Below are 26,931 nucleotides of genomic sequence, written 5' to 3' on the forward strand. Positions count from 1 at the left end.
AACATGGGACTATAACTTAAGGACCTCATGTCCTTAACGTTTGAACTTAAAATTTAAAGTTAAGGACAGACAGTCCTTAAGTTTTTAACTTGTATTTCAAACTTAAGGACTCCTGTAGTTAATGACAAACAGTCCTCAAGTTTGTAACATGGGACTATAACTTAAGGACCTCATGTCCTTAACTTTTTAACTTGTATTTCAAACTTAAGGACTCCTGTAGTTAATGACAAACAGTCCTCAAGTTTTTAACATGGGACTATAACTTAAGGACCTATGTCCTTAACGTTTGAACTTAAAATTCAAAGTTAAGGACAGACAGTCCTCAAGTTTTTAACATGGGACTATAACTTAAGGACCTCATGTCCTTAACGTTTGAACTTAAAATTCAAAGTTAAGGACAGATAGTCCTTAAGTATTTAACTTGTTTTTCAAACTTAAGGACTCCTGTAGTTAATGACAAACAGTCCTCAAGTTTTGTCATTAACTTAAGGACCTCATATTCTTAACTTTTGAACTTGAAATTCAAAGTTAAGGATAGACAGTCCTTAAGTTTTTAACATGGGACTATAACTTAAGGACCTCATGTCCTTAACTTTTGAACTTGAAATTCAAAGTTAAGGACAGACAGTCATTACGTTTTTAATATGGGACTATAACTTAAGGACCTCATGTCCTTAACGTTTGAACTTAAAATTCAAAGTTAAGGACAGACAGTCCTTAAGTTTTCAAAATTGCAAGTTGAACTTACTGACTCCTGTTAATAACTTTTAATTGTTGAACTCAAAAGAAATTAAAAGAACGTAACAAGATATAAATATTGAAAATCTAGGCATCCGCTCAAATTAGAATAATAATGAATACAATCTATAGCAAAAACTTAAAAGAGTCGATAAACATAAGTGTATATTTCTACTCTTCTCTATGCTTTCTTGAAAATGGATGGAGTGCCGGAGAATATATACAAGATGTTCTATTATGACCAATTCTTCTGCAACGACCACATTTGAATTTTATTTTTGATGGCTCGGTAGCAGGAATATGCCTTTTCTTTTGCCTTCTACCTGGTGGCACTTTGAAATCTGGAGGTTTAACAATTTGTGACTTAACACTCTCTGGTACAATCCATGAATCAGTATGTCCTACAGGATGTATTTGTCTTTCATATGTTTTCAGCCAAGATTCCTTTAAGTACCAGTGCGAACAAAAGTCAGACTTCTTGATGTTTCTCTTCTCGATAGCTGCAATTGCATGTATGCATGGTAATTCATCAAGTTGAAATTGAAAACAATCACATGTTCTTTTGTTTAAGTCCACCAAGAAAGTTATTCCTTCTTCTTCAACTCTAGAACGCCATGAATCAACAGGGAAGACCTTCAATGTTGAAAAATTATAAGTGAGTACATTATGTTAAAAAATGTCAAAATCATAATATAAACATAAAACATAATACTTACGTTCAAAGTAAATGCTAAATCTATTCTGTTCTTCAATTCCTCCTCTACCCAACAAGAAACATCATAAAATGTTCCTTCTGCTTTATTTCTTCTTTCATAAAACCAATGTTGTAGCTTCACTTGAATGAAATCCATCATTCTTAGTATAGGCAGCTCCCTTGCTTCTAATAGCACTGAATTCATCGACTCAACTATATTTGTTGTGAGCATGTCATATCTTCGTTGTGGACTACAAGAACGTGCCCATCTTTCCGGTGGTTCTTCCATCAAGTAGTCATAAGTTTTCTTATCTACATTTGCAATATCTGACATGTATATGTCAAATTCTTTACGCTTGTATACTCTTGCAGCACTTTGGAAAAGTTTTATGACCTCACTTTTCACCTTTCTTCGCTTTAGGTTCTGCTCCAAATGATAGATGCAAATCCCATGATGGCTTTCAGGATATACCTTTACAATGCCATTTGCAATAGCTTGATGCCTGTCTGATAAAAAAATCAAATTCTCACGGCTCCCAATTGCATTGCGAAGCTGACTAAAGTACCACTCATAGGAATTGTTGTTTTCAGATTCTGCTATTCCAAAGGCTAATGGGAAAATTTGGTTATTTGCATCTTTTGAAACTGAAATCATTAAAACACCACGATATTTTGACTTCAAAAAAGTCGCATCAATAGCAATCACTGGTCTACAATGATTCCAACCAGCTATCGATGATCCATATGCGTAAAACATATAAAGAAACCTGAAAATACAATATAAAACAAGGTTAAAATACCCGAAGTTTAGGACAGTCAGTCCTTAACTTACATTTACAAGTTATAAAGTTAAGGACATGTTGTCCTTAACTTTTATTTCAAAGTTCAAAACTTAAGGACTGGAAGTCCTTAACTTTTAATTACAAGTTCAAAACTTAAGGATAGGCAGTCCTCAACTTCTGGTTATAACTCAAAAGTTAACAAGGCTAAAGACAGCATGTCCTAAATTGTTTACCTGTTGTTGTCGTCTATCTTTATGTTAGTATAAGTTCCCGGGTTTTTACTTGTCATCATATACAAGTATGAACACAATAATTCATAATTTTCTTCGGGACTTCCTCTTATTAAAGCGGAAGCATGTTGAATAGCACGCCACGCCTTGTGATATCCAATGTCTAGTCCATGCAATTTTTGCATCTCTGCCATGACAAAAGCTGGTGTAACTTCAAATCTTGGGTCCCGAAGATTATCGATAATGTAACCACTAATCAACTTTGAAGTAGCATGCCTTTGGTCTGCTTTCCTAGTGTTAACAGAGCAGTCATGCTTTTTCTCAAGTTTTACTATCTTGAATAATGTTGAGTCTTTAATTCTGAAAGCACGCACACATCAACGACACCTATCATCATTGCATGTCAACGAATATCTTGTTGAGCTTGATCTAACAACTTTGAATTCAAAATGTCATTTGATTTCTACATTAGAAAAACAATTAATTATGCTCCTCTTCTTGTCAAATACTGATCCGACTTTTATTTGATCCAAAAAAGCATTTTCTCTTAATATCGTAGTTGGGGATTCTTTTTGTTTCAAATTTGATCTTCGTTTAGTTATTTGAGTGCAGGTTTTGTCAGCAACTACTTCGATTACCGGTGCACTCTCTAAGACTTGAATACCCAAAGCTTGTTCGTTGTCAATCTCTATAATGCTTTGTCCTTCTACTTGAATAGAATCAAATGTTTGATGCACCTCTTCATTTAATGGTTGAGCTTCAACCATATCTACTTCAACTATCTGTTGGCATCGCTCTTGATTGTCATGTTGAGTTTTTGTGTTGGCATGTTCATTGCTTGTTGATGCAAAAACTCTTTCCGAAATATCAACTATGAAACGACAGCTCTTGAAGAGTGAATGAGTTTTTAGCAACTCTATACATGTGTGAAGATCTAAATCTTTGGATACAAGCATTCCTTTGCTTGTTCCAAGGTTGATATCAAACCATATCACTATTTCAAACTTTTCACTATCCAATTCAATAAGCTCAAAAATCTGTTTAACGAAATCTTCAAACTGAATTGACTCAGGTGCTAGGAAAAGCTTTGTTTGATGATCAAGATATTTATAGTCTTCAGTCCATCTACCATTAAAAGCAACTATTATGCATATTGTTTCCATCCTACAAGTCAAGAGAATGGGAAACAAAGGACATACGTTATAAAGCAATCCTTGTAGAATTAAGAACAGGTGTACTGTAAGTGCAAGACCAAGATAAGGACTGTCTGTCCTTAACATTTAAACATGTAATTAAAAGTTAAGGACTGTCAGTCCTTAACTTTTGAACCAGAAATTAAAAGGTAAGGATTGTCTGTCCTTTAACATTTAAACATGGAATTAAAAGTTAAGGACTGTCAGTCCTTAAGTTTTAAACATGGAATTAAAAGTTAAGGACTGTCAGTCCTTAACTTTTGAACCAGAAATTAAAAGCTAAGGACTGTCTGTCCTTTAACATTTAAACATGGAATTAAAAGTTAAGGACTGTCAGTCCTTAACATTTAAACATGGAATTAAAACTTAAGGATTTCTAGTCCTTAACTTTTGAACCAGAAATTAAAAGCTAAGGACTGTCTGTCCTTTAACATTTAAACATGGAATTAAAAGTTAAGGACTGTCAGTCCTTAACATTTAAACATGGAATTAAAACTTAAGGATTTCTAGTCCTTAACTTTTGAACCAGAAATTAAAAGCTAAGGACTGTCTGTCCTTTAACATTTAAACATGGAATTAAAAGTTAAGGACTGTCAGTCCTTAACATTTAAACATGGAATTAAAACTTAAGGATTGCTAGTCCTTAACTTTTGAACCAGAAATTAAAAGCTAAGGACTGTCTGTCCTTTAACATTTAAACATGGAATTAAAATTAAAAGTTAAGGACTGTCAGTCCTTAAATTTTAAACATGGAATTAAAAGTTAAGGACTACCAGTCCTTAACTTTTGAACCAGAAATTAAAAGCTAAGGATTGCCTGTCCTTTAACATTTAAACATGGAATTAAAATTAAAAGTTAAGGACTGCCAGTCCTTAAGTTTTAAACATGGAATTAAAAGTTAAGGACTACCAGTTCTTAACTTTTGAACCAGAAATTAAAAGCTAAGGAATATCTGTCCTTTAACATTTAAACATGGAATTAAAAGTTAAGGACTGCTAGTCCTTAACATTTAAACATGTATTTAAGAGTTAAGGATTGTCAGTCCTTAACATTTGAACCAGAAACTAAAACATACAATTTGAAACTCAAGCTACAGGACTTTGTATACAGAAGAACAACAACTAAGTGAAGGACATTTTGTCCTTAAGTTTTTTTATTCAATTTGCAAAATGAGGCCAGTAGAATCAAAGTTAAGGACATAGTGTTCTTATTTTTTTGAATTCAATTTCCAAAATGAAGACACTATGTCCGGAATACAGAATTATCATAGGAGGCGGTGTCTATAAATTTATCAATCCAGAAATTCAAAAAAAATCAAATTCTTATCTAATATATAATCAAATCAATACAGATCTAAAAAAGTATAACTATAGCGAAATAAAAATTGATAGAAACACATGAAATTACAACTTACTGTTTATCTATGTTGTTTTTTTGGATTAGATTGCTGAATTTTTGAAATCGGGAAGAGAAATGGTGGTTGTCCTCAGTTGATCGTCGTTGCTGCTGTTGCTCGCTTCTTCTCTTTGTGTAACTGCTGCTTGTGTTGATAGCGTACCAGAAGGGTATTTTCATCCAGTCAGGTATAAGTTTTTTAAAAGAAGTGGCTAAAGTCTAAATACATTGAAAACAGTGGCTTTAAAATAAAAGCCACAACTTTTAGTGGCTATTTGTGTCGTTCGCCCACGCAATCTAGAGTGGGATCCAATCTCAAACCAGGTAATTAATTCTAGTTGTGTGGCCTAATTAGAGACCAATTGGCCTAATTTTTAGCCAAATGCTTGCTCACAATTTTTCTGGCCAGCTATTTTGGTAACTATAATAACAATTAAATTTAATAATTCTTGGAAAAAATAATATACAAATTAAAATTATCTCAAAAGATACGTGAATCATTTAGGGCCTCACTTCTTTCTTTTTATTTTTTTTTTGGAGAAAAAGAAAACGTTTGGACTTCATTGTAGTAAGTTGGAAAAGTCCACTTATTAGTCTTTCTTTTTTTATTAATACTAATATTTATTCAAATTTATTTCTTTGGCTCCAGCTTTCACTTTCAAGAACAAGCTACGTGGTCATGGTGACTAAACTTTGATAACCATACATAATTCCACCTATTTTTTTCTTCTATTTTTCGTAAATATGACTAGCATTTGCTTTTAGGAATAAATTGTTCTGTTTGATATTGAACAATATAGAGTGCCTTTTGAGCTATCCTATTCCTAATATCGTTAAGAGTTTAAGTTCTATATATTAAAATTATAATAATCGGGTCAATCATAATAAAATTATAATAAATATCTATTATAAAGATAAATTTTTAAATTGATAAAGATGATAACTAATTTGCTATTATACGTTATTAAACTATATTGATCGCGTAAAATTTTTTATACTATATGTGTATATAACTTAAATCGTGTTGTTATCTACGGAATTATGCTATGTTCTTTGTGGATTTTCAGAAGGGATAATGTTACTATCATAGTTTCCACGTCTTCCTTATCATTGAATAAGTAATTAATTAGTAGCTTTTCGTTTTCCAGTTCATACTTTCTCCATTTCTTTCTTTTCTTTTTTTCCTAGTACAACTTGTTTTTTAGATCATCTACAATCCAATAATATTTTAGCAGAAATAACTTCCATTCTCTCTAAAACCTCAAAGATTGGTAGCTTTGATAGTTTTCTTTTTTTCAAACAGTGATGTCCAGATCAGCTTGTACGTACATCGACTATTTCAAGGTATACCTACTAGCTAGCTCATACATGTATTGGCTAAATCTGTCCACCAAAGCTTAAGCTAATGGAAAGAAATCTCCGGAATTTTCATTCAATTTGAGGGTCGGCTATATGAGTCTGCACTATTCATATCGCTCCGTTTAAGCTCGTCTTAGTCCAATTATAATGAATGTTCATTGTAATAATATTAATCTTGGAGCCTTAGAAAGGAAAGATCAATTTTTTGAAGAAATAAGGTATAGTTTTGCTTGTGCATGAAGATAAAAGAATATGGAGTTTTGGGTTGTTGTAGCAGCTGCAGGTGCTGGTTATGTAGCACAGTATTTGCAAAGTTCATCAGACAATAAGGACAACTTACTACAGCAAAAGCAATTTTCTAAAATCTCAACACATGAGCAATCAGATAACAAGAATTTGGTGTACCAAATACGTGAAAATCTTTGTCCATTTCGAAGATTAGCTCAAAAAAGAGCTAAAAAAGAAATTACTGATGAAGGGGTTTTCGGATTCAGACGTCTTAATCTTGATTCATCAGCAGATTGCGAGTTTGAGGTCCAATGGGAACCAGGAGATTATAATGGAAGAGAGCATACAATTACCTGGAACAAAGTTTCTAGTGGACAATTCAATTCAACAGGTTCTTTCAACTTCAATTATTATACCAAAATTTATTTTACACTGATAATGTAAAGAACTTGTATGCTATCACTGTACTTTAACTTAGTGAAGGGGAGTCTTGGCGTAACTGATAAAATTGCTGTCATGTTACCAGGAGGCCACGGGTTCGAACCGTAGAAACAACCTCCTACAGAAATGCAGGGTAAGCCTGTATACAATAGACTCTTGTGGTCCGGTCTTTCCCTGGACCCCGCGCATAGCAGGAGCTTAATGCACCGGGGTGCCCTTTTTATAGATTACCATCCAATTTATTTGGACTTAACTATATATACTAATAATATAACGAACTTTTACGCTATCAGTATACTTTAACTTATTGTAGAAGGTAACCTACCTTATTTTCTAGGTTACTAATCTCACTTTTTTATGGATGGTTACCTATAATAATCATAGGGGACATGTTAGTATGCAAGTTTCTTTTACATGGCCGGTTTATATAAGTTAAACTCAATTTATCTCAGTTGATCTCATATATTCTTGTTTCATTTTCATTTTCACTTTCTTGATGCATAAGTTTCTACTTAAGGAATCTCTTGATATTTATGCAAAGTTATCTATTTTTTATGTATAGTAATGCTTTATTTCTTCTTTATTCTTATTGTTCCTTGAGCTGAGTGTCAATCGGAAACAATTTCTCTACCTTTATAGGGTAGGGTAAGGTCTACGTATACACTATCTTCACCAGACCCCATTTATGGTATTAAACTGGGTTTGTTGTTGTAGTAATGCTTTATTTCTGATTCTACTTTGCCTTGATTCAAGCAGGGCTACCAAATGGATTGGCTCTATTTTATATGGGAATCATTACTGGAATGATGTCTGCTATTACTGCAAACAGAGGAGAGATAGAAAAGGTAAATGAGAAGTTAAAGTGGAGCAAGAATTTAGTTCAAGAATTACAAGAGGAGCCCGTGAAAGAGATTGCTACTGATGGCTATGAAAAGCCAAATCTATATAGTCCCTCTATGTCAGCTGTTGAGCCAATGTCATCTTCTTCTGAAGTTCAAGTTAATGAACCAAAAACTAGTGAAAACACAAATCATCAGGTAGCTGAGAATCACGAATCGATGAGTGAAATTGAGGCAGAGCTTGAAGCTGAATTAGAAAGGTTGGAAATGAGCATGAAGGTTGAAAGATTATCTGATTTTGTTGAGGTAAGCCTGCATTTAGCTACACTTTTACTGGTATTTTAGAAAATGCCCTTTTTGAGACTTTGACTGAGGCGACCTTAAATGGAACGACATAGACAGTTAGGATTCATATAGCCGACCCCAACTTGCTTGAGATTGAAGCACACTTGTCATAATCCTAGTCACACTTGTAACTCCACCTTTCTGCAAAAGTATAGTCGGTTCTAATCACCCGAAAAAGGACGATTACACAAGGTTAACAGCCAACATAAAACTAACTTAATTATGACAAATCCTCAAATAGCGACAAATATAAAGGATCATATAGATGACGTCTTCTAGTCTGGGATTGAGGTGTAGTTGATTGATTGATTGAATCCTATTCAAACTCATAGATGTTGGTCTACATAAAAGAAAGCATAGACTTCATAATTAATTTGGTGTCTGTGTTAACAATACTTGGAGATCTACTGCTGTTTAACTTTTTATCACATCATCTAAGTCTCTTCAGTCTTCCTTCTGTGACTAACTAGAGTTGTATTCTGATTTATGTGTTTCACTTTTGCAGCTAGATCCAGAAGATGAAGTAGATGTGGCTCAAGGAGAGTTGAAACTAGATTACCTCAATATGCAGTGTTCTGATTCATCAGAATCAGAATGGGATACTAGTGAAACTAGGATTTATCATTCTAAACCTGCAAATTATCCTGTTTCCCCGAGGGAACTAAGCTTGCGCCTGCACGAGGTAATAGAATCCAGGCTTGAAGCTCAAATTAAAGAGCTTGAAACAGCCCTTTACAACAGCCAAATCAGAGCTTATTCATTGGAAGCACAACACATTCTATCTCAAATGGACTATGCATCGAGTGAATCGGAGTCTTCTGCATATCCACAAAGTCCATATTGTTATCATGAGGCCAATGAAGATACCATCAGGACCATGCATGGAAGTGAAACTACTTTTGAAATTGATATAAGAAGTCCTCCTCTAGATATAGCACTGATTGATAGACCAAACATGGAGGGAAAATGATCTTGTTGATATTATGTTAACATGACATCTGAAGATGGCTTATATCTTCATGTCTTGGAGAAAATGGGCAGGGAGAAAATGAGGTTGTTCTTTACATATTTTTGAGAACTTGATCAGCATCAATTTGTAAAGGGGAGCCTTGGCGTAACTGGTAAAGTTGTTGTCATGTGACCAGGAGGTCACGGGTTCGAGCTGTGGAAACAACCCCTTGTAGAAATATAGTGTAAGGCTGCGTACAATAGACCATTGTGGTCCGACCCTTCCCCGGACCTCGCGCATATTGGGAGCTTAGTGCACCTGGCTACTTTTTTTTTATCAGCATCTGTTTGTCTTACCTTATTGTTTATGCTAGGTCTGTGTCTTCTACTCTTGTCACAATAGAGAAAAGATGTACAGTGTACATATAAATATTGGTGAAAGAGTGTTAATATATTTTGCTTATGATGATGTATGTATAGCTGCTCAAGAAAAGGAAGAATACCCACCCAACCCTCACAAAGAACAAAAAAAGGAGAATAAAACTCCAAAACCAACTACAAAGTTTCAAGTGTTATAAAATAAATGTAAAACGTAAATAAAAAGGGATAGAAAGAAAGAAGAACTCTTTTCTTCTTTCACTTTGGTATATCTTTCCATTGTAATTACATAGCCTTGTATAGGCATAAAAGTAAAGATGATGGACATAAAGTAAGAGATTTAATCTTTAAGCTATTCACAACATGAGCATCTAATGTACAAACTATGTTATTCACAACATGTGCATCCAATGTACAAACTATTTATAATACTCCCCCTTGGATGTCCATGTAAGATAATGTACCTCATTAAGAACTTACAAAAAAAATATTGGGATGTACATAGTTATTTATAATATGCATTGCTTGCTGCCTCATTAAAAACCTTACCAGGAAAACCCAGTGGGACAAAACTTTGGTTAAGGAAAAGAGTGCAGCGTGTAGTTACTCCCCTGATGAAAAATCACTTAATGTCTCGAAGACGACGCATTCCAATCTTATATATCAGCTTTTCAAATATTGAGGTTGGTAATGCCTTAGTGAACAGATCAGCCAAATTATCACTTGAACGAACTTGTTGTACATCTATTTCACCATTCTTCTGAAGATCATGAGTGAAAAAGAATTTCGGTGAAATGTGTTTTGTTCTATCTCCTTTGATATATCCTCCTTTCAATTGAGCTATGCATGCAGCATTGTCTTCATACAATATTGTTGGAATATTCTCTTTCGAAGAAAGACCACATGTTTGCTGAATGTGTTGAGTTATAGATCTTAACCAAACGCATTCTCGACTTGCTTCGTGAATGGCTATTATCTCTGCATGATTTGAAGAAGTAGCAACCATAGTTTGTTTTGTCGAACGCCATGATATGGCTGTACCTCTACTTGTAAATAAATAGCATGTCTGAGATCGACCTTTGTGTGGATCAGACAAATATCCTGCATCTGCATAACCAATCAATGATGGCTTGGATTCATTTGAATAAAATAAACCCATATCAATGGTCTCTTGGAGGTATCTGAATATATGTTTAATACCATTCCAGTGTCTTTGTGTTGGCGAAGAACTAAATTTTTCCAATAAGCTTACTGAGAAAGCTATATCTGGTCGGGAATTATTGGCAAGATACATTGCCCCAATTGCACTAAGATATGGTACTTCGGCACCAAGAAGCTCTTCATCATTTTCATGAGGTCGGAATGGATCTTTCTTTATATCAAGTGATCTCACAACCATCGGGGTACTCAATGGATGTGCTTTATCCATATAGAATCGCTTTAAAATCTTTTCGGTGTATGTTGATTGATGGACAAATATTCCATCTTTCGTATACTCAATTTGTAGACCAAGACAAAATTTTATCTTTCCAAGATCTTTCATTTCAAATTTTTTCTTCAAACAGTCCACTATTTTTGGAAGCTCCCCAGGAGTTCCAATGATATTTAAATCATCAACATATACGACGATTATAACAAATTCAGATCCAGACCTTTTTATAAAGATACAAGGACAAATTGGATCATTCTTGTACCCTTCTTTCAACAGGTATTCACTCAGGCGATTGTACCATATACGACCTGATTGTTTCAATCCATATAAAGATTTCTGAAGCTTTATTGAACAAGTTTCTCGAAAACTTTTATATGCTTCTGGCACTTTAAATCCCTCACGTACTTTCATAAAAATTTCATTGTCTAATGATCCATACAAATAGGTTGTAACAACATTCATTAGATGCATATCAAGTTTTTCTTGCACTGCCATATTTATGAGATACTTGAAGGTGATAGCATCCACTACAGGAGAATATGTCTCCATATAATCAATTCCAGGCCTTTGAGAAAACCCTTGTGCCACAAGTCGCGCTTTATATCTAACGATTTCATTTTTATCATTTTGTTTTCGCACAAAAACCCATTTATACCCTACTGACTTTATACCTTCAGGTGTTCGAACTATGGGTCCGAAGACTTCACGTTTTCCAAGTGAAGTTAACTCTGTATGGATAACGTCTTTCCATTTTGGCCAATTATTTCTCTGTCTACATTCATTGACAGATTTTGGTTCAAGATCCTCATTTTGTTGCATTATTTCTACAGCAACATTATAAGCAAAAATGTTATTGATAAAAATATTATTTCGGTTCCATCTTTTCCCGGTTGAGACGTAACTTATTGATATCTCTTCATTCTCATTATTTTCAGGTACCTGGACCTCCCCTAAGGTCTTATCATGTGTTACGTCTTGGGGCTATTCTTGAGCCACTACCTCTGTGTTATGTTCACTTTGATCACTTGCTCATTTTCTTCTTCGAGGATTTTTTTTCTTTAGAATCGATTGGTCTACCACGTTTCAAGCATGGCTTAGACTCATTTGCTTTAATTAATTGTCCGGCCGAGATATCTACTCGAATTGGAGCATTAGCAGCTGGAATATGTGACTTAGTCACCCTTGGTAGGTTAGTGAATGCATCTGGCAATTGATTTGCAATATTTTTTAAATGAATAATCTTTTGAACCTCTTGTTCACATTGATTTGTTTGAGGATCTAAATGAGACAGTGATAATGCATTCCAATCTATCTTCTTTTTCAGCTGCTTATTTTCCCTCCCTAATGTTGGATATACTGATTCATCAAAATGGCAATTGAAAAATCTTGCCGTAAATAAATCTCCAGTCATTGGCTCTAGATATTTTATAATAGAAGGAGATTCATATCCAACATATATCCCCAACTTTCTTTGAGGACCCATCTTTATGCGTTGTGGTGGAGCAATTGGAACATATATCGCACAACCAAAGATCCTAAGATGGGAAATATTTGGTTCCTGACCAAAAGCCAATTGCAATGGGAAGATTTTATGATAACTTGTAGGCCTTATCCGCACAAGTGCTGTTGCGTGCAAAATAGCATGACCCCATATTGAAATGAGAAGTTTTGTTCTCATAAGCATTGGTCTAGCGATTAATTGGAGACGTTTGATCAATGATTCTGCTAAACCATTTTGTGTATGAACATGAGCAACCGGATGCTCAATTGTTATCCCAGTTGAAATACAATAATCATTAAAGGCTTGGGATATAAACTCACCAGCATTATCAAGACGAATTGTCTTAATTGCATAATCTGGAAATTGTGCTCTTAGCTTTATTATTTGAGCCAACAATCTCGCAAATGTCATATTGCGAGTTGATAGTAAGCACACATGTGACCATCTTGTAGATGCATCTACCGAAACCATATAATATTTGAATGGTCCACATGGAGGGTGAATGAGCCTACATATATCACCATGTATACGTTCCAGAAATGCAGGGGATTCCATCCTAACTTTAATAGTTGATGGTCTAATAATTAATTTTCCTTGAGAACATGCAGCACAAGAGAATTCCTTAAATTGAAGAATCTTCTGATTCTTCATTGCATGTCCATGTGAATTCTCAATTATTTTACGCATCATATTAGAACCAGGATGGCCCAACCGGTCATGCCAAATAATAAAATTATCTTGATTAGTAAACTTCTCGTTTACTACGGCATGTGTTTCAATCCTGCTAATACTTGTGTAGTATAAGCCGGAGGAAAGAGCAGGTAACATTTCAAGCACATATTTCTTACCGGACATTATTGTAGTAATATAAAGATATTCAATCTTTTCATCATTTGTAGTCTCAATATGATAGCCATTTTGGCGAATATCTTTGAAACTTAATAAGTTTCTTTGAGATTTACTACAATATAGTGCTTCATCAATAGCCAAATTTGTTCCTCCTGGCAGTAGTAAATTGGCTCTTCTAGAACCTTCAATTAATCTTGTACTACCGGATATTGTATTAACATTCGCTTCTTTCATTACCAAATAAGAGAAATATCTCTCATCTTTTAAAATAGTGTGTGTTGTAGCACTATCCAGAAAACATATAGCATCTTTATTAATCTTGAGTCCAACTGAAGACTGAGGAATTTTCATATTCTTCATAAAAAAATAAAAAATACATCATAAGAAATATGAAAGACAAACAAAAAAACATTAAGAAATACATTAGGAATGTAGAAACTAGCAACACATGATGCATTAGGAAAATACACTCAAGAAAAATAAATTAGTTGCAAACATAAAAATAACAACTTTTATAGCTTCATTCTCCAGTAAGATGATTAATTCTTCAGTCAATATCCTCAAAGAAGTCTCCAGCTTCTAAATGAGTAATATTTGTTAGGCCTCCAAAATCATCATCTTTATATGCAAGATGTGCCTTAAAATCATATTTGTTTGAGGGACCTGCTTCATCATCATTATTTTGAAAGGTCAAGTGTGCCTCCACATTATTTTCTTTTTTTCCGAGGGAGGCTTGATAAAGATTGACAAAATGATCTGGCGTACGACAAATGCGTGCCCAATGACCATTCATACCACATCGGTGACACACACTAGTTTTACCTTTTGAATGATTAATTTGAGAACCCTTATTGTTCTCCAATTTATTTCCACCATAATGACGATAATTGTTTCGTCCCCTGCCACGTCTACGTTTATGACCATGTCCACAACCACGGTAATTATTTTGTTTTCTTTCAAACTTATCATATGCTGCTACAACATTCACTTCCGAAAATGGAGCTGACCCGGTGGGACGGGCTTCATGATTTTTCATTAATAGAGTATTATTCTGCTTTGTCACACGTAGGCATGTGATTAACTCAGAATATTTCTTAAAACCTTTTTCACGGTATTGTTGTTGTAGCACCACATTTGAAGCGTGAAAAGTAGAAAATATTTTTTCCAATAAGTCCTCATCTGTGATAATATCTCCACATAATTTTAATAGAGAACTTACTTTAAAGATAGCAGAATTATACTCACTTACGGTTTTAAAGTCTTGCAGCCTTAAATGTATCCACTCATACCGAGCTTTAAAGTCTTGCAGACTTAAATGTATCCACTCATACCGAGCTTTCGGTAATACCGTAAGTTTTAGGTGGTCATACCGATCCTTCAAATTAATCCATAATTCAAGTGGATTTTTTACGGTTAAATATTCAGTTTTTAACCCTTCATGTAGATGATGACGAAGGAAAATCATGGCCTTCACTTTATCCTGATTTGATGCTTAATTTCCTTGTATAATAGTATTTCCAAGACCTTTAGCGTCAAGGTGAATTTCAGCATTAAGGACCCATGATAAATAGTTCCTCCTGGTAATGTCAAGTGCCACAAATTCAAGTTTTGATAAATTTGATATAGTGAAAACTATTATAAAAGATGAATAAGTTAGAGAAATAATTATAATAATAAACAATTAATGAAAACAAAATGATTAAGGTAAAAGAAATGAAAATAGAGTTATATCATGTTAACAATCTACTATTTCATTTTATTATTGCCATAAAGTAGAATTACATACTTGTTTCATTTCACTTTATATTATTGATATATATGTGTTAATAGAATTAAACGTGACTAACATTATTTATATGTTCCAATAAATATAAAGTAATTAAACTATAAAATTATTGCTTGTCAATTCATTTCTCACAATTCTTCAAAATGCCTTAAAGATATGTTTTGATCTAGGGAGTCCATGAATATTATAAGTATGTCATTAGTGCATAGCTAGTTTGATGACTTTGAGGTTCTCTAAGAGTTGAGTACATAAGGAAATAGTTATTTTATCACTGCAGTGTACTTAAACTATTTAAGATGTCAAAGAGCACAAGTAATCTACAAACAATGAGCATATGATATGTACTGCCATAAATAAAATGATTATAATGATACATACCTTAATAAAATATGGCTTAACATAGCGGGAATTAAGAATAAAATTAGAGTTTCGTGCTGATAACGTGTTATAAAATAAAAGCAATGCAGTAAAATGTAAATAAGAAGAGATAGAAAGAAAGAAGAAGTCTTTTCTTCTTTCACTTTGGTGTATCTTTCCATTGCAATTACATAGCCTTTTATATGCATAAAAAGTAAAGACGATGGACATAAAGTAGGAGATTTAATCTTTAAGCTATTCACAATATGGACATCCAATGTAGCATCCAATGTACAAACTATTTATAACATCAAGTTATTTGAATTATTTTTTGCTCCCAAGTTAGCTTTATTATATTACTAGCAACAAATCTAAGTTTTAAACTCTATGGGTTCAATTTTAAGATTTTTAATAGTAAACACATTAAAGTTATAGTTCATATCTACTATTTATTGCAATTTTAATGATTTTTTATACATAAATTTATACTCTACACAGAAAGTACCGGTTCATCTGAACCCGCTATCTTGACGCTAGATATGCCCCTGACTACTAGGATAGATCATAGATGTAACAGGATCATGTGCTAGGTGACTAGGCATGCCACTAGAAGAGGAGTGACAAAGGTTCATCTGTAGGACCATTACCAAGTAGGAAATGCCAACAAACAAGTCCAAGACAGAGGTGGATGGAGCCTTCGTGATGTGGGTTCGACTGAACCCATTATTTTCAACATAAAACATAGATGTAAACAAACAAAATATCAACAAAATTAGATTCTAAACTCATAATTTCAGAAGTGCAAAGAGTTTAGTGCCAAGAACCATAAATGTTGAACCCATTTTGTTTACATCCTAGATTCGCCTTTGGTCCAAGCTGGAAACTCAATGAGAAAAAACACCAAAAGATCATCACCACATTCTCTGCAAGTAGAAAGGCATATACATATGGAGAAAACTTCATCTCCGGCTAGTCTATTTTTCTGCAATCAAATACAGAAAGCGAGAATAGTAGGCTCAGATAAAAGCTAATAAAAATTCGGCACTATCAAGTTACTGCATAAAGGGGCTCCCAAGCAAGACGAGAGAACGAAGAATCAAATGATCGTGTGGCAATTTCAACTCCACCTTCATTTAAAATGTTAAGATTTGTTTACAGTGGAAAGAGTTTCTTATGCTTAAAGTAAATCAAGAAAGCAATGTACAAGACCAAACAGAACAATCCAGTAATGATAAGAACCCAGTTAAACCCATCTGGATCGTTAAAAACCGTGGTTTTCAGGTTCATTCCGAATACTCCAGTCACCATAGCAAATATAGCAGCCACAAAAGTTGCAGCTGTTAGAAGCAACTCAAATTGTATTAGCTGATTCTGGACAGTCCCCTGTTACAGAATAAAAACTGGAGTGAGTTTCATGAGCTTTATTAGCATGTGCGCGACACAGCCACACACACACACACACACACTATATATATATATCTGCAAAGCTGCACAGAAACAAGTGAACACTCAAAGATACTATCTGCTTGTTAGTCTTACCAGTTTTATATTGATCAGATCCTCTGTATCGTTGATATATTCTTTAAGCTGCAACACCAGAGACAATGGAAGTGAGAAATACAAACTCATTGGTTGTACTGCCGAATCAATAATTAGGGGGTCATGCATTAGTCATTGATCATCAATCCAAATGAAACATCCCCCCCCCCCCCACAAAGTAAAAAAAAGGGAAAGGAAACGAGTTATTGGCTATGTTGCTCATACTCTCCGAAAATATCGTAAGGTGTGTGTTTGATCCTCCAAAAGTAGGGTATTTTTGGAGGACCCAACAGGGGTGCGGCAGCATTTTGAAGAGTACACGCAACAATTGAGAAAGATCTCGGCCTATGCAATTTTTGACTCTCTTGAAGATCTCTTATGTCCTGTGTTCGGTTTATGAGACTAAGATAAGCGGTTTGACTGAACCCCGTGTAGTCCGCAGTATATTCTCCCAGAATTATTCACACATAAAAAGCTAATAACTAGGGGTAGGTTAAGTACTTAAACAACTTACATCCTAAAGAAAAAAGAGAAAGAAAGTGAATGAGTCGCCCAAGGTTGGAAAGAAATGTAGGGGTCAAACGGTAATATAAGGTCGATCGGAAACAACCTCTCTATCTTCGCAAGGTAAGGGTAAGGCAGCATAAACATTACCCTCCACAGACCCCACTTGTGGGATTACACTGGGTTTTTTGTTGTTGTAAATAGTAATATGAGGTCTACTTAATTTACCCACTAATATATTAATCAGGTGCTAGATTATTCCCATAATTCTCCCCTTATCCATAAACCAGAACCTGAGGCTATATATAAGGAATAAAATTTAAGATTGTTGAATTTTTTTTTTGTTGGTCAGAATGGTAATTTATCTCTAAAAGCATCTCTTGAATCTATCAGGAACTGTTTAGTTTATTCTAATGTAATTAATGTTGCACTATAAATGTAAGATTTTGTGGACAATATTCAAGAAGGAAAGCAAGTAAGTAGCTTAACATAAGAATCTCTTACTGATAACAACTTGTTGAGAGTGCTGTCAATGACAACAAAGTATGCTTCAAGCAACATTTCAAGTTGATCGATATTTTCTTGACCATTAGATGAAGCTGAAAAGCTTCCGTATTTGCTTGAGCTCACATTACTGAATGCTCGTTGCAACTTCTGCACCCCCGTAGTTGATGATACAGGTGAGATCGGAGCAGATCTTGCTGCTCCTCTATTTTTGCCAAATATATCTGGTTGATCATATAAATCATTATTAAGAAAATCCTCCTTCCTTTGTTTCTTCTCTGTTAAGTACATCTCAGCCATGTCACCGTCATCATCCATTAGATGTTCTATTTCATCACAGACCTGAACATTTGTTTAAAAAGTTTATAAAGCAGCCTAAGAAGTTACCAAGTGTTGTCAGACTGTGTACTGCAATCATACCTTTTGGACTCGCTGAGTCAAGGCAAGCAGCTGACCTTTCAATCTACGGACTCGTTCCAGATTTAGAGTGTTAATAGATGATGCCAGTTCATCAAGCACTGGGTATATTTCCAGTTCTAATTCTTTCACCTGTTAAATTTAGAACGAAATGAAAAATAAGTTTTGATTAAGAACATATATTTAATCATGAGAAATTACTGCAATTTGTTTGAGGTACTGGATACAGAGAAAAGAAAACTATGTAAAAGTGCACTTATATTTTTCGGCCAACACCTCACAGTATGGTAATAATAAAACTGAGTAATAAACAGCATGGAGGGGATAATCTAACATCCGAAAGCAATTGATGCAAAGCATCTTGAATCCATTTTTAGTTAACCAACAAAGAACAAATGAAAGCTCTTAACTTAGAATGGATCAAACTGCAATTGAGCTTTATGATATTCTATAACTCCTCTTTGCAGTTCTTGATGATCCTTATCGCATTATGCATCAATGGCATATATTAGTGCAAGTATATTATTGCCTACTATGGACAGAAATATTGTAGTTTATTACAGAAAGAAAAGTTTCAATCAGCCACCAAGTGAGTCTGCCGCATACCTGAGCATCAAGAGACAAGCAAGTTAGCTCCAAAGCAAGCTCAAGGGCTCTGAATTCGAAAGGAAGACCATCTGAATTAAAACACCACTCATAGTGAAAATTTTGAAATATATCAAATTTACCATAAATCAAATGACACATCACATTGGAATAAAATGGATATAGAGGATTCATTGACAGACGCGAACAAGTTCGGAATGGTGTATTTGCTGTTGTATCAAATGGCATATGACATTATAGTAAATAAATGAAAAGGAGAGAACATTTCAGAATAATCACCGTAATTACATGCAACACTCAGAAAACAAAAACACCATCCGTTGCTGAACATGCTCAAGTATCGTACATTTATAATAGAGGGGATAGGCTCAATTGCTTCTAATAGCTATAGATTTGTTTCACTGACAAGTGAAGAGCTATAGATAATAAGTATAGAAGTTTGATCAAATTAAAGTCAAAGATGTAAGCCAAGCTGTCATTCGAGAGCACAGACAAGGAGGAACGAGAAACATTTTAAGGCTAATTTTCTATTTCTTTCTGCAATAGCAACAACAACAACAACAAAAAACCCAGTGTAATCCCACAAGTGATGTCTCGGCAGACCTTACCCCTACCTTCAAGAAGGCAGAGAGAAGGCCAAAACTCAAAAGTAGCATTTGTGGAAGATCTTAATAAGTGCATGCTACATGGACAGAAGCAGCTGGATAACAAACTTGGAGTTCAAGAAAGACTATACTCAATACCTTTAATGTTTATCAGTTTTCTTTTTTCCTATATTTCCTTTTAAATGAGATCTTTATGCCCATGATGCACAGTTAGTGTCATGGAAATATCGCGGTTACACAAGATAAAATTTCCAGAATAAAAAGTCATTTTCCAATAGTGATAAAACATGCCCAACTTATAGCATTATGCAGGTATTCCATTCTTTTACTTTAAATGATTCCCCTTATTTATGCAGACTCACGGACAGCTTCAGATTCTATGAGAAAAAGCTAAAGGAGCCAAGAACTGTTTCAGGACTTCTTGATCTGTGGGGTGTGTGCGTGTGTGGGGTGCTCAGAAGTTCTATTATGCTTGTACAAACATATTGATAATCGTTGATCAAATACCAGATACAAATATTAAAAAGAAAAACCAAACAACAAGTGGTTTCACTCCCAACATGGAACGGCACAAGCTTACCCCTTATTCAACTTTTCTCATTGAGGGGGAAGACTAATCGATTTTAATAATTAATCTTGCATTTCTTGTATTAGTGGTACCATATGCCCAATGACTTAGAGTTACATGGATCTGATTCAAACATAAAGACTGCCATTTCTATGATTCCAATGTAGGCGCCTTACAAAAATAGGCTCTCTGTATTCCGCTCTTTACTAATACTAATCTAACTCTGAGAAGTACAGCTGTGCGATTTGTTAGTCATTTTTGCCTTTCCAAGAGTGAGACAGGTTTTTCCATGAGAAGTAGTCTTTCACTTCTCCTTTTAACCCTGGAATGCAGAGTCTTAAGTGCTAGTATATCCAAGTAGTTTCTGAAACTGTTAGTTTGCTTTCAATACATTAACCATTATCTCACTTTTCAAGTTGGTCTAGTGGGTCTTGAAAAGCCACAACTAACAGTTAAACCAGCACGGAGATATAGTAGAGACTTAATGGAGGGCGGAATAGTTTATTTTTGTCAAAAGTATGATGCAAGACAATTAAAGATTGTCTAAAGCTATGTAGAGACGAAAGGAAGCAACCTAGCTATAAGCTGCACGGAATAGAATTTACTGGCTTTCAACTCTTCCACAGAAACTAGTATTCACTGGTTTCATCGCTTTGAGAAAAACTAAGATTTAGTGCAGAAAGACTAAATAGAAATGGGAATTTACCCGGCTGATCTTTATTTGTCTGAAGGCGTTTACACAATTCAGACTCGTATTGCAGTACACAACCATCCAAAGAATTCATCAGTATAACCTCATCAGCTGTGATGACGCATCTGATCTGTTCAAGGTTTACCACAATAGCTTGCTCTCGCCCTAATATCGTGGAAGGATAGATAAACTTAGGGTCCAAAAGACGGAGATCCCGGGCTGGTAAAGCACAATGTCTCATAACAGTAGCCTTATCCAATTCCAAAATCTTTGAATTCCCATGCTCATCAATCTTTATCCAAGAGCGACTCCCGTGACCTTGGCCTCTCCTCTTAAGACCAGGAAGACCTGGCCCGTGAAAGTTGTTATTTGCCTGTCCATCTGTATTAAATCTAGCAGACGTAGATTCTTGAAAATCTGTAAAAACAAATTGACCATTTTCTTCTGCCATTTGCTTTCACGTTCTGTGAGTTAGTAACAAATCTCAGAAACAAAGATTTCAGCATTGAACAAAGCCACTAGTACTCTTAAGCCAACTGCAGCACTGTTGCTTTTAGCCGAGCGTTAGTGTAAGCAACAGCAGTAGCTCTTCTTATTATAGTTCCCGTAACCTTTTTATTTTTCATATCTGCCTGCTCCTGTAAGACAAATTGTGAACAGAACGGATAAAGAAATAATTGTAACTTATCAAAGAACAAAACAAATAGATGTAATTTTCACTAATAGCTTCATCTGGACACCAAACAACACAAGTACATAAGAGCCTCAGAACAAAATTCATAAGCACGTTAATCCTGAATCACGCTTCCCAAATGGTTACTAAAAATGAGACAAACACGTGGTCATTGGTCCAATCCTAAACGCCCCCTTGATTTTCGTCCCCCCCCCCCCCCCTTTTTTTTTCTAAATAATTTTCATATTGGGGCTAGTGCTAGGGGTTATGATGATGTGCATGGCGGGTGCGGTTTTGGGGTTAGGAATGAGGGAGGTAATTCACTGTTGGATTTTGCTAGAGCTTTTGATTTGGTTATAGCTAACTCGAGTTTTCCGAAGAGGGAAGAGCACCTGGTCACTTTCCGGAATTCAATGGGCAAGACTCAAATTGATTATCTTCTCTGCAGGAAATGTGATAAAGGTATGTGCACTGACTGCAAGGTCATCCCAAGTGAGCACCTCACGACTCTACATAGGCTCCTAGTTATGGACCTAGAGATCAAGAGGAGTAGGAGGAAGAGGGCGGGGTGCAGGCAACCTATGATCAAGTGGGGTAACTTGACCAAGGACAAAGCTCAGGAGTTAGGGGAGAAGTTGTTGGCTATGAGGGCCTGGATGATTAGGGGAGACGCGTCTGGTATGTGGTTCACGACTGCGGATTACATTAGGGTAGTTGCTAGAGAGGTCTTAGGGGTCACAAAGGGCTCTCCTGGGTGTCATAAAGGGGACGGGTGGTGGAATGAAGAGGTTCAAGGTAAAGTGGAAGCTAAGAAAGCTACATATTTGAAGCTAGTAGAGAGTACAAACGAGGAGGAAAAAAGTACTTATCGGGAGTGTTACAAAAAGGCTAAGAAAGAGGCGACGTTAGCAGTTATGACGGCTAAGAACGCGGCGTTTGCTCATTTGTACGAGGAGCTCGAGGGCAAAGGCGGGGACAAGAGGTTGTACCGGTTGGCCAAGGTGAGCGAGAGGAAAGCCCGCGACTTAGACCAAGTCAAGTGCATCAAGGACGAGGATGGAAAAGTGTTGATGGACGAGGCACTTATTAGGAGAAGATGGCAGACATACTTCCATAAACTGTTGAATGAGGAGGGGGATAGACGCATTGTGCTGGGTGAGTTGGAGCACTCCGAGAGTCGGCGGGATTTTGGGTACTGTAGGCGGATTACGATAGACGAGGTGGAAGGGGCAATGCGTAAGATGTGCAGGGGCAGAGCGACGGGGCCAGATGAAATTCCGGTGGAATTCTGGAAGAGCGCGGGGCGGGCAGGTTTGGAGTGGCTCACTGGGTTGTTTAATGCTATTTTTAAGACAAAGAAGATGTCCGAAGAATAGAGGTGGAGCACGATGGTTCCGCTTTACCAGAACAAGGGTGATATCCAAAATTGCAATAATAATAGGGGTATCAAGCTGTTGAGTCACACTATGAAGGTTTGGGAGAGGGTGGTGGAGGCCAGGGTGAGGAGGTGTGTGTCTATTTCCGAGAATCAGTTTGGATTCATGCCGGGGCGTTCAACGACAGAAGCGATTCATCTGGTAAGGAGATTTGTGGAGCAGTACAGGGAGAGGAAGAAGGATTTGCATATGGTGTTTATTGACCTTGAGAAAGCATAGGATAAAGTTCTGAGGGAGGTCCTGTGGAGGTGTTTGGAGGTTAGTAGTGTTCCGGTAGCGTACATTAGTGTGATTAAGGATATGTATGATGATGCTAAGACTCGGGTGAGGACTCGGGGTGGTGACTCGGAGCATTTCCCTGTGGTGATGGGGTTGCACCAGGGATCGGCTCTTAGCTCATTTTTATTTGCCTTGGCGATGGATGTATTGTCGTGTCACATCCAAGGGGAGGTGCCTTGGTGCATGCTATTTGTCGATGATATAGTGTTGATTGACGAGACACGTAGTGGAGTTAACGCGAGGTTGGAGGTTTGGAGACAGACCTTGGAGTCTAAAGGTTTCAAACTGAGTAGAACCAAGACAGAATACTTGGAGTGCAAGTTCAGTGATGAGATCCATGATGCAGACATAGAGGTTAAGCTTGATGCTCAAGTTATCCCCAAGAGAGCGAGTTTTAAGTATCTCGGGTTTATTATCCAGGGTAACGGGGAGATTGACGAAGATGTCGCGCATCACATTGGAGCGGGATGGATGAAGTAGAGGCTCGCTTCCGGTGTTTTGTGTGATAGGAATGTGCCGCTAAGACTTAAGGGTAAGTTTTATCGAGTGGTGGTTCGACCGGCTATGCTGTATGGGGCTAAGGAGGACAAGATGGGGGAGTCGAGGCTGAGATGGTTTGGACATGTTAAGAGAAAAAGCATGGATGCGCCTGTTAGGAGGTGTGAGAGGTTGGCCATGAAGAGTTTGAGAAGAGGTCGAGGTAGGTCTAAGAAGTATTGGGGAGAGATGATTAGGCAGGACATGGCGATGCTTCAGCTCACTGAGGACATGACCCTTGATAGGAGAGTGTGGAGGTCGAAGATTAAGGTAGAAGGTTAATAGGTAGTCTATAGTTGTTCACTGATAGTCTTAGTAGTATGCATGTCCCTTCATATTCTTAGATTTTTATTATGTTATGTGGTTTTGTTCACCTCAGGTACTGTATTCTCTGTTGCTATTATTTGGTACCACTTATCCTTTATCTCTCCCTTTTCTTTTATCTTCCATCTTTCTTCCTCCCTTGCTTTCCTCTTCTTCTTGCCCTTCCTGAGCCGAGGGTCTATTGGAAACAACCTCTCTACCTGCATTAGGTAGGGGTAAGGTCTGCGTACAGACTACCCTCCCCAGACCCCACTTGTTGGGATCAAACTGGGTTTTTTGTTGTTGTTGTTGTTGCTAAATAATTTTCATATCCTCATCAAAATAAGTTCCTTATGTCTAAGCATAGGCCAAAATCAGGGACATGCAAATCCTATTTCAACAGCATTTGTTCGTTGCATTTGCATTCATGGAGATTAAGAATTAGGAATTAACTAAAGGAGTCTGATATCATGGTTTCATAATCTGCAAAATAAGAAATGGAGGATATCTAAAGAGGAGATTTTAACTTGAACTTCGTACAAGCTTATCCAAGCATTCATGTATGTTCCTACCCAAATCCCAATTACACAATGAGAAAGTGTATTGCAAGCATAATAAGAAATCCACTCTAAAATGCAAGTCCACTTCATGCAACCCCAAACTAAGAGTAGCATGGAAACTCAAATTCCAACATCAAAAAAGATCATTACACACGCGAAAAAAGGAAGAGTTAGAAGATATCTAAATAGGAGGTTATAACTTGCCTTAGTATAAATTATTCATGCACTTAAGCTCCTGATCTGACCCCAATTCCACGATAAAAAGGTATGACAAGCATCAAACAAATGCACATTTGCATGTATATGAAATGTAGAACTATATATCGAAATCGAACTTTTTTTGGATTCTTTATTTTTTATTTTCTATTTTTACAACTTAGAAAGAATGACATTGCTGCTATGGTTGATCAGATACTGAATAAACGAGTATCTCCTTTAGATGGAATAAGGTTCTCTTTCAAAAGTAGTTTTGTCCCATCGGCTAGAGCTTGAAAACTTCCTAAAGGGCCAGCAATTCAGGTCATATTTTATGCCACATTTCCTTATGCCTAGTATACAAATTTGACTTTTCTTGTTTGTGGGTAGGTTTAGTTAATATAGTTATTACGATTGAGTTATACTAAAATTAGATCTCACTCTTAATCATCCATAGAGTGTTTCAAGCTTTTGATCCGTTTAATGAAAAAGATTGGCATATTTTTTTTCCTCCTCCTTCCTATTAAGAATACAAATCTATTGATACATGTCATGAGCTTATGGCATTGAAATCTGGCAATAGTAACATAATGTAACATAGTCACACTACTCCCCACTCAGTTTTCATGCAACCAAAGATCAAAAACAGCATGGAAACTCAATTCCAACATCAAAAATAAATTTCCGCAAACTCAACACTATTCCACAAGAAATCAATAACCATGTTAAAATCCATAAACCAGTCAAGAAACTTTTTTTCAATCTCAAAGACTCAAACTATCTGGTACATATTCATAGTGAATCCTGGCCGCTACCAGCTTAACTAAATGTCTATTCAGCAAATAAATAGCAGCTCTTTTTATAAATATGTATGGTCTTGGATCATCAATAATGATTTTTCTTTAGACTTCGGATACTTGATTGACCCACTTACTTCTATTATGTCAATATTAATCACTATTGTTGGAATCATGGTTCTTACTTATAGTGATAATTAGGAAGGGGAACCTTGTAGCAACGGTCAGGAGACAAAACTTGTCTCTGTGTGACCTATAGATCACGGGTTTGAGACTTCGAGCCATGGAGTCATCAGGGTAGGCTGACTACATAAAATCCTCTTGCCTTCTCCCGACGCTGCGTGAATGCGGAATGCATTGTGACCGGACTGCCCTTTTTATTCATAGTGATAATTGTACGGATACACTAAAATAGCTATAAAAGAGCAAAAAGTTCGAATCTTGACACTAAAAATTAACAGTACACTGCCCTATTTACCCAATATTGAACCCCCAAAGATTACAAAATCCTCAAGTATAGACAACTGAAGACTAAGAAAATTCAAGCTCAAATAAAGAGAAAAAATACACTAAAATAGGTGTGAGGAGAAAAAGCACAAAATTTGAATCTTTTTATCAGTTTTTTGATTGGTAAGCACAAATTCTGAATCTTGACACTCAAAATTCACAGTATACTGAACCACAAAAGATTACAAAATCTTCAACTATATAAAGCGCTAATCACTACGAAAATTAAAACCCATGAGCATCTCAAATCAAGAAGCTGAATTAATAAAACTCAAAACACAAAAGTGGCAGCAAAGAGAAAGCTCATACCTTTTTCAAGAAAATGTTTTTTGGGCTTAAAGGGTCTGCAACATTCTTGAAGTCAAAGGGAGAAAAGAATACAAAAGGGTGAAATGAATACAAGAAGTGAAAAACAAGTAAATGAGAGCACGTTTTACACACTGAAGATTTGCGGTGAATAATAAAGTAGTAATAATTGGGGAATGGGGAGCGAAGGGTCCTAGGAATCTGGATGAATCAAACGAGGATCTAAGATCAAGTGGACAACGTAGCTACAATCTAAACCGTTTGTTTTTACAAACTGTGAGGAAAAGAATACTAGAAAGGAAGGGAAAATAGGATGGATAGAAAACAAAGGAAAAGAATGTGAAAATACCTTTTCTAAATTGGGAAATGGCATTTTATAGCCACTCTCAAAATAATAATCGAAAATACA

At 35.9% G+C, this 26,931-nt stretch overlaps 4 protein-coding genes across 4 annotated transcripts; 2 read left to right on the top strand and 2 right to left on the bottom strand.

Moving 5' to 3' along the window:
• Positions 1-909: 909 nt before the first annotated feature.
• On the bottom strand, positions 910-3,724 carry LOC104213029 (uncharacterized). Its single transcript, XM_070159806.1, has 4 exons — positions 3,083-3,724; positions 2,448-2,779; positions 1,455-2,199; positions 910-1,371 (listed from the first exon to the last, which is right to left on the bottom strand). The coding sequence occupies exons 1-4, from the start codon at positions 3,722-3,724 to the stop codon at positions 910-912; spliced, it is 2,181 nt and encodes a 726-aa protein (XP_070015907.1).
• Positions 3,725-6,167: 2,443 nt separating this feature from the next.
• Positions 6,168-9,653, top strand: LOC104228381 (protein POLAR-like 1). Its single transcript, XM_009780838.2, has 3 exons — positions 6,168-7,010; positions 7,817-8,205; positions 8,750-9,653. Exons 1-3 carry the CDS (start codon positions 6,644-6,646, stop codon positions 9,212-9,214), a joined length of 1,221 nt encoding a protein of 406 aa, XP_009779140.1. The 5' UTR covers positions 6,168-6,643; the 3' UTR covers positions 9,215-9,653.
• A 6,933-nt stretch (positions 9,654-16,586) lies between these two features.
• LOC104228388 (magnesium transporter MRS2-5) lies at positions 16,587-26,675 on the bottom strand. Its single transcript, XM_009780847.2, has 7 exons — positions 26,526-26,675; positions 20,945-21,567; positions 19,066-19,136; positions 18,463-18,591; positions 18,043-18,384; positions 17,035-17,082; positions 16,587-16,878 (listed from the first exon to the last, which is right to left on the bottom strand). Exons 2-7 carry the CDS (start codon positions 21,378-21,380, stop codon positions 16,648-16,650), a joined length of 1,257 nt encoding a protein of 418 aa, XP_009779149.1. The 5' UTR covers positions 21,381-21,567; positions 26,526-26,675; the 3' UTR covers positions 16,587-16,647.
• On the top strand, positions 22,016-22,978 carry LOC138880142 (uncharacterized). Its single transcript, XM_070159807.1, has one exon. It carries the CDS (start codon positions 22,016-22,018, stop codon positions 22,976-22,978), a length of 963 nt encoding a protein of 320 aa, XP_070015908.1.
• Positions 26,676-26,931: the final 256 nt, after the last annotated feature.

This window comes from Nicotiana sylvestris, chromosome 10 (assembly GCF_000393655.2).
Source record: "Nicotiana sylvestris chromosome 10, ASM39365v2, whole genome shotgun sequence".
NCBI lineage: Eukaryota > Viridiplantae > Streptophyta > Magnoliopsida > Solanales > Solanaceae > Nicotiana > Nicotiana sylvestris.

Coding starts and splice junctions, on each gene's coding strand:
- LOC104213029 (XM_070159806.1), bottom strand. CDS start 3,724: ATGTTAAGGACAGACAGTCCTTATCTTGGTCTTGCACTTACAGTACAC. Junction 2,780..3,082: donor AAGTCTTAGAGAGTGCACCG/GTAATCGAAGTA, acceptor ACATTATTCAAG/ATAGTAAAACTTGAGAAAAA. Junction 1,372..1,454: donor ATTTAGCATTTACTTTGAAC/GTAAGTATTATG, acceptor TCAACATTGAAG/GTCTTCCCTGTTGATTCATG.
- LOC104228381 (XM_009780838.2), top strand. CDS start 6,644: ATGGAGTTTTGGGTTGTTGTAGCAGCTGCAGGTGCTGGTTATGTAGCA. Junction 7,011..7,816: donor TGGACAATTCAATTCAACAG/GTTCTTTCAACT, acceptor TGATTCAAGCAG/GGCTACCAAATGGATTGGCT. Junction 8,206..8,749: donor GATTATCTGATTTTGTTGAG/GTAAGCCTGCAT, acceptor TCACTTTTGCAG/CTAGATCCAGAAGATGAAGT.
- LOC104228388 (XM_009780847.2), bottom strand. CDS start 21,380: ATGGCAGAAGAAAATGGTCAATTTGTTTTTACAGATTTTCAAGAATCT. Junction 18,385..18,462: donor TGACTCAGCGAGTCCAAAAG/GTATGATTGCAG, acceptor ACAAATGTTCAG/GTCTGTGATGAAATAGAACA. Junction 16,879..17,034: donor ATCTGATCAATATAAAACTG/GTAAGACTAACA, acceptor ATTCTGTAACAG/GGGACTGTCCAGAATCAGCT.
- LOC138880142 (XM_070159807.1), top strand. CDS start 22,016: ATGGGCAAGACTCAAATTGATTATCTTCTCTGCAGGAAATGTGATAAA.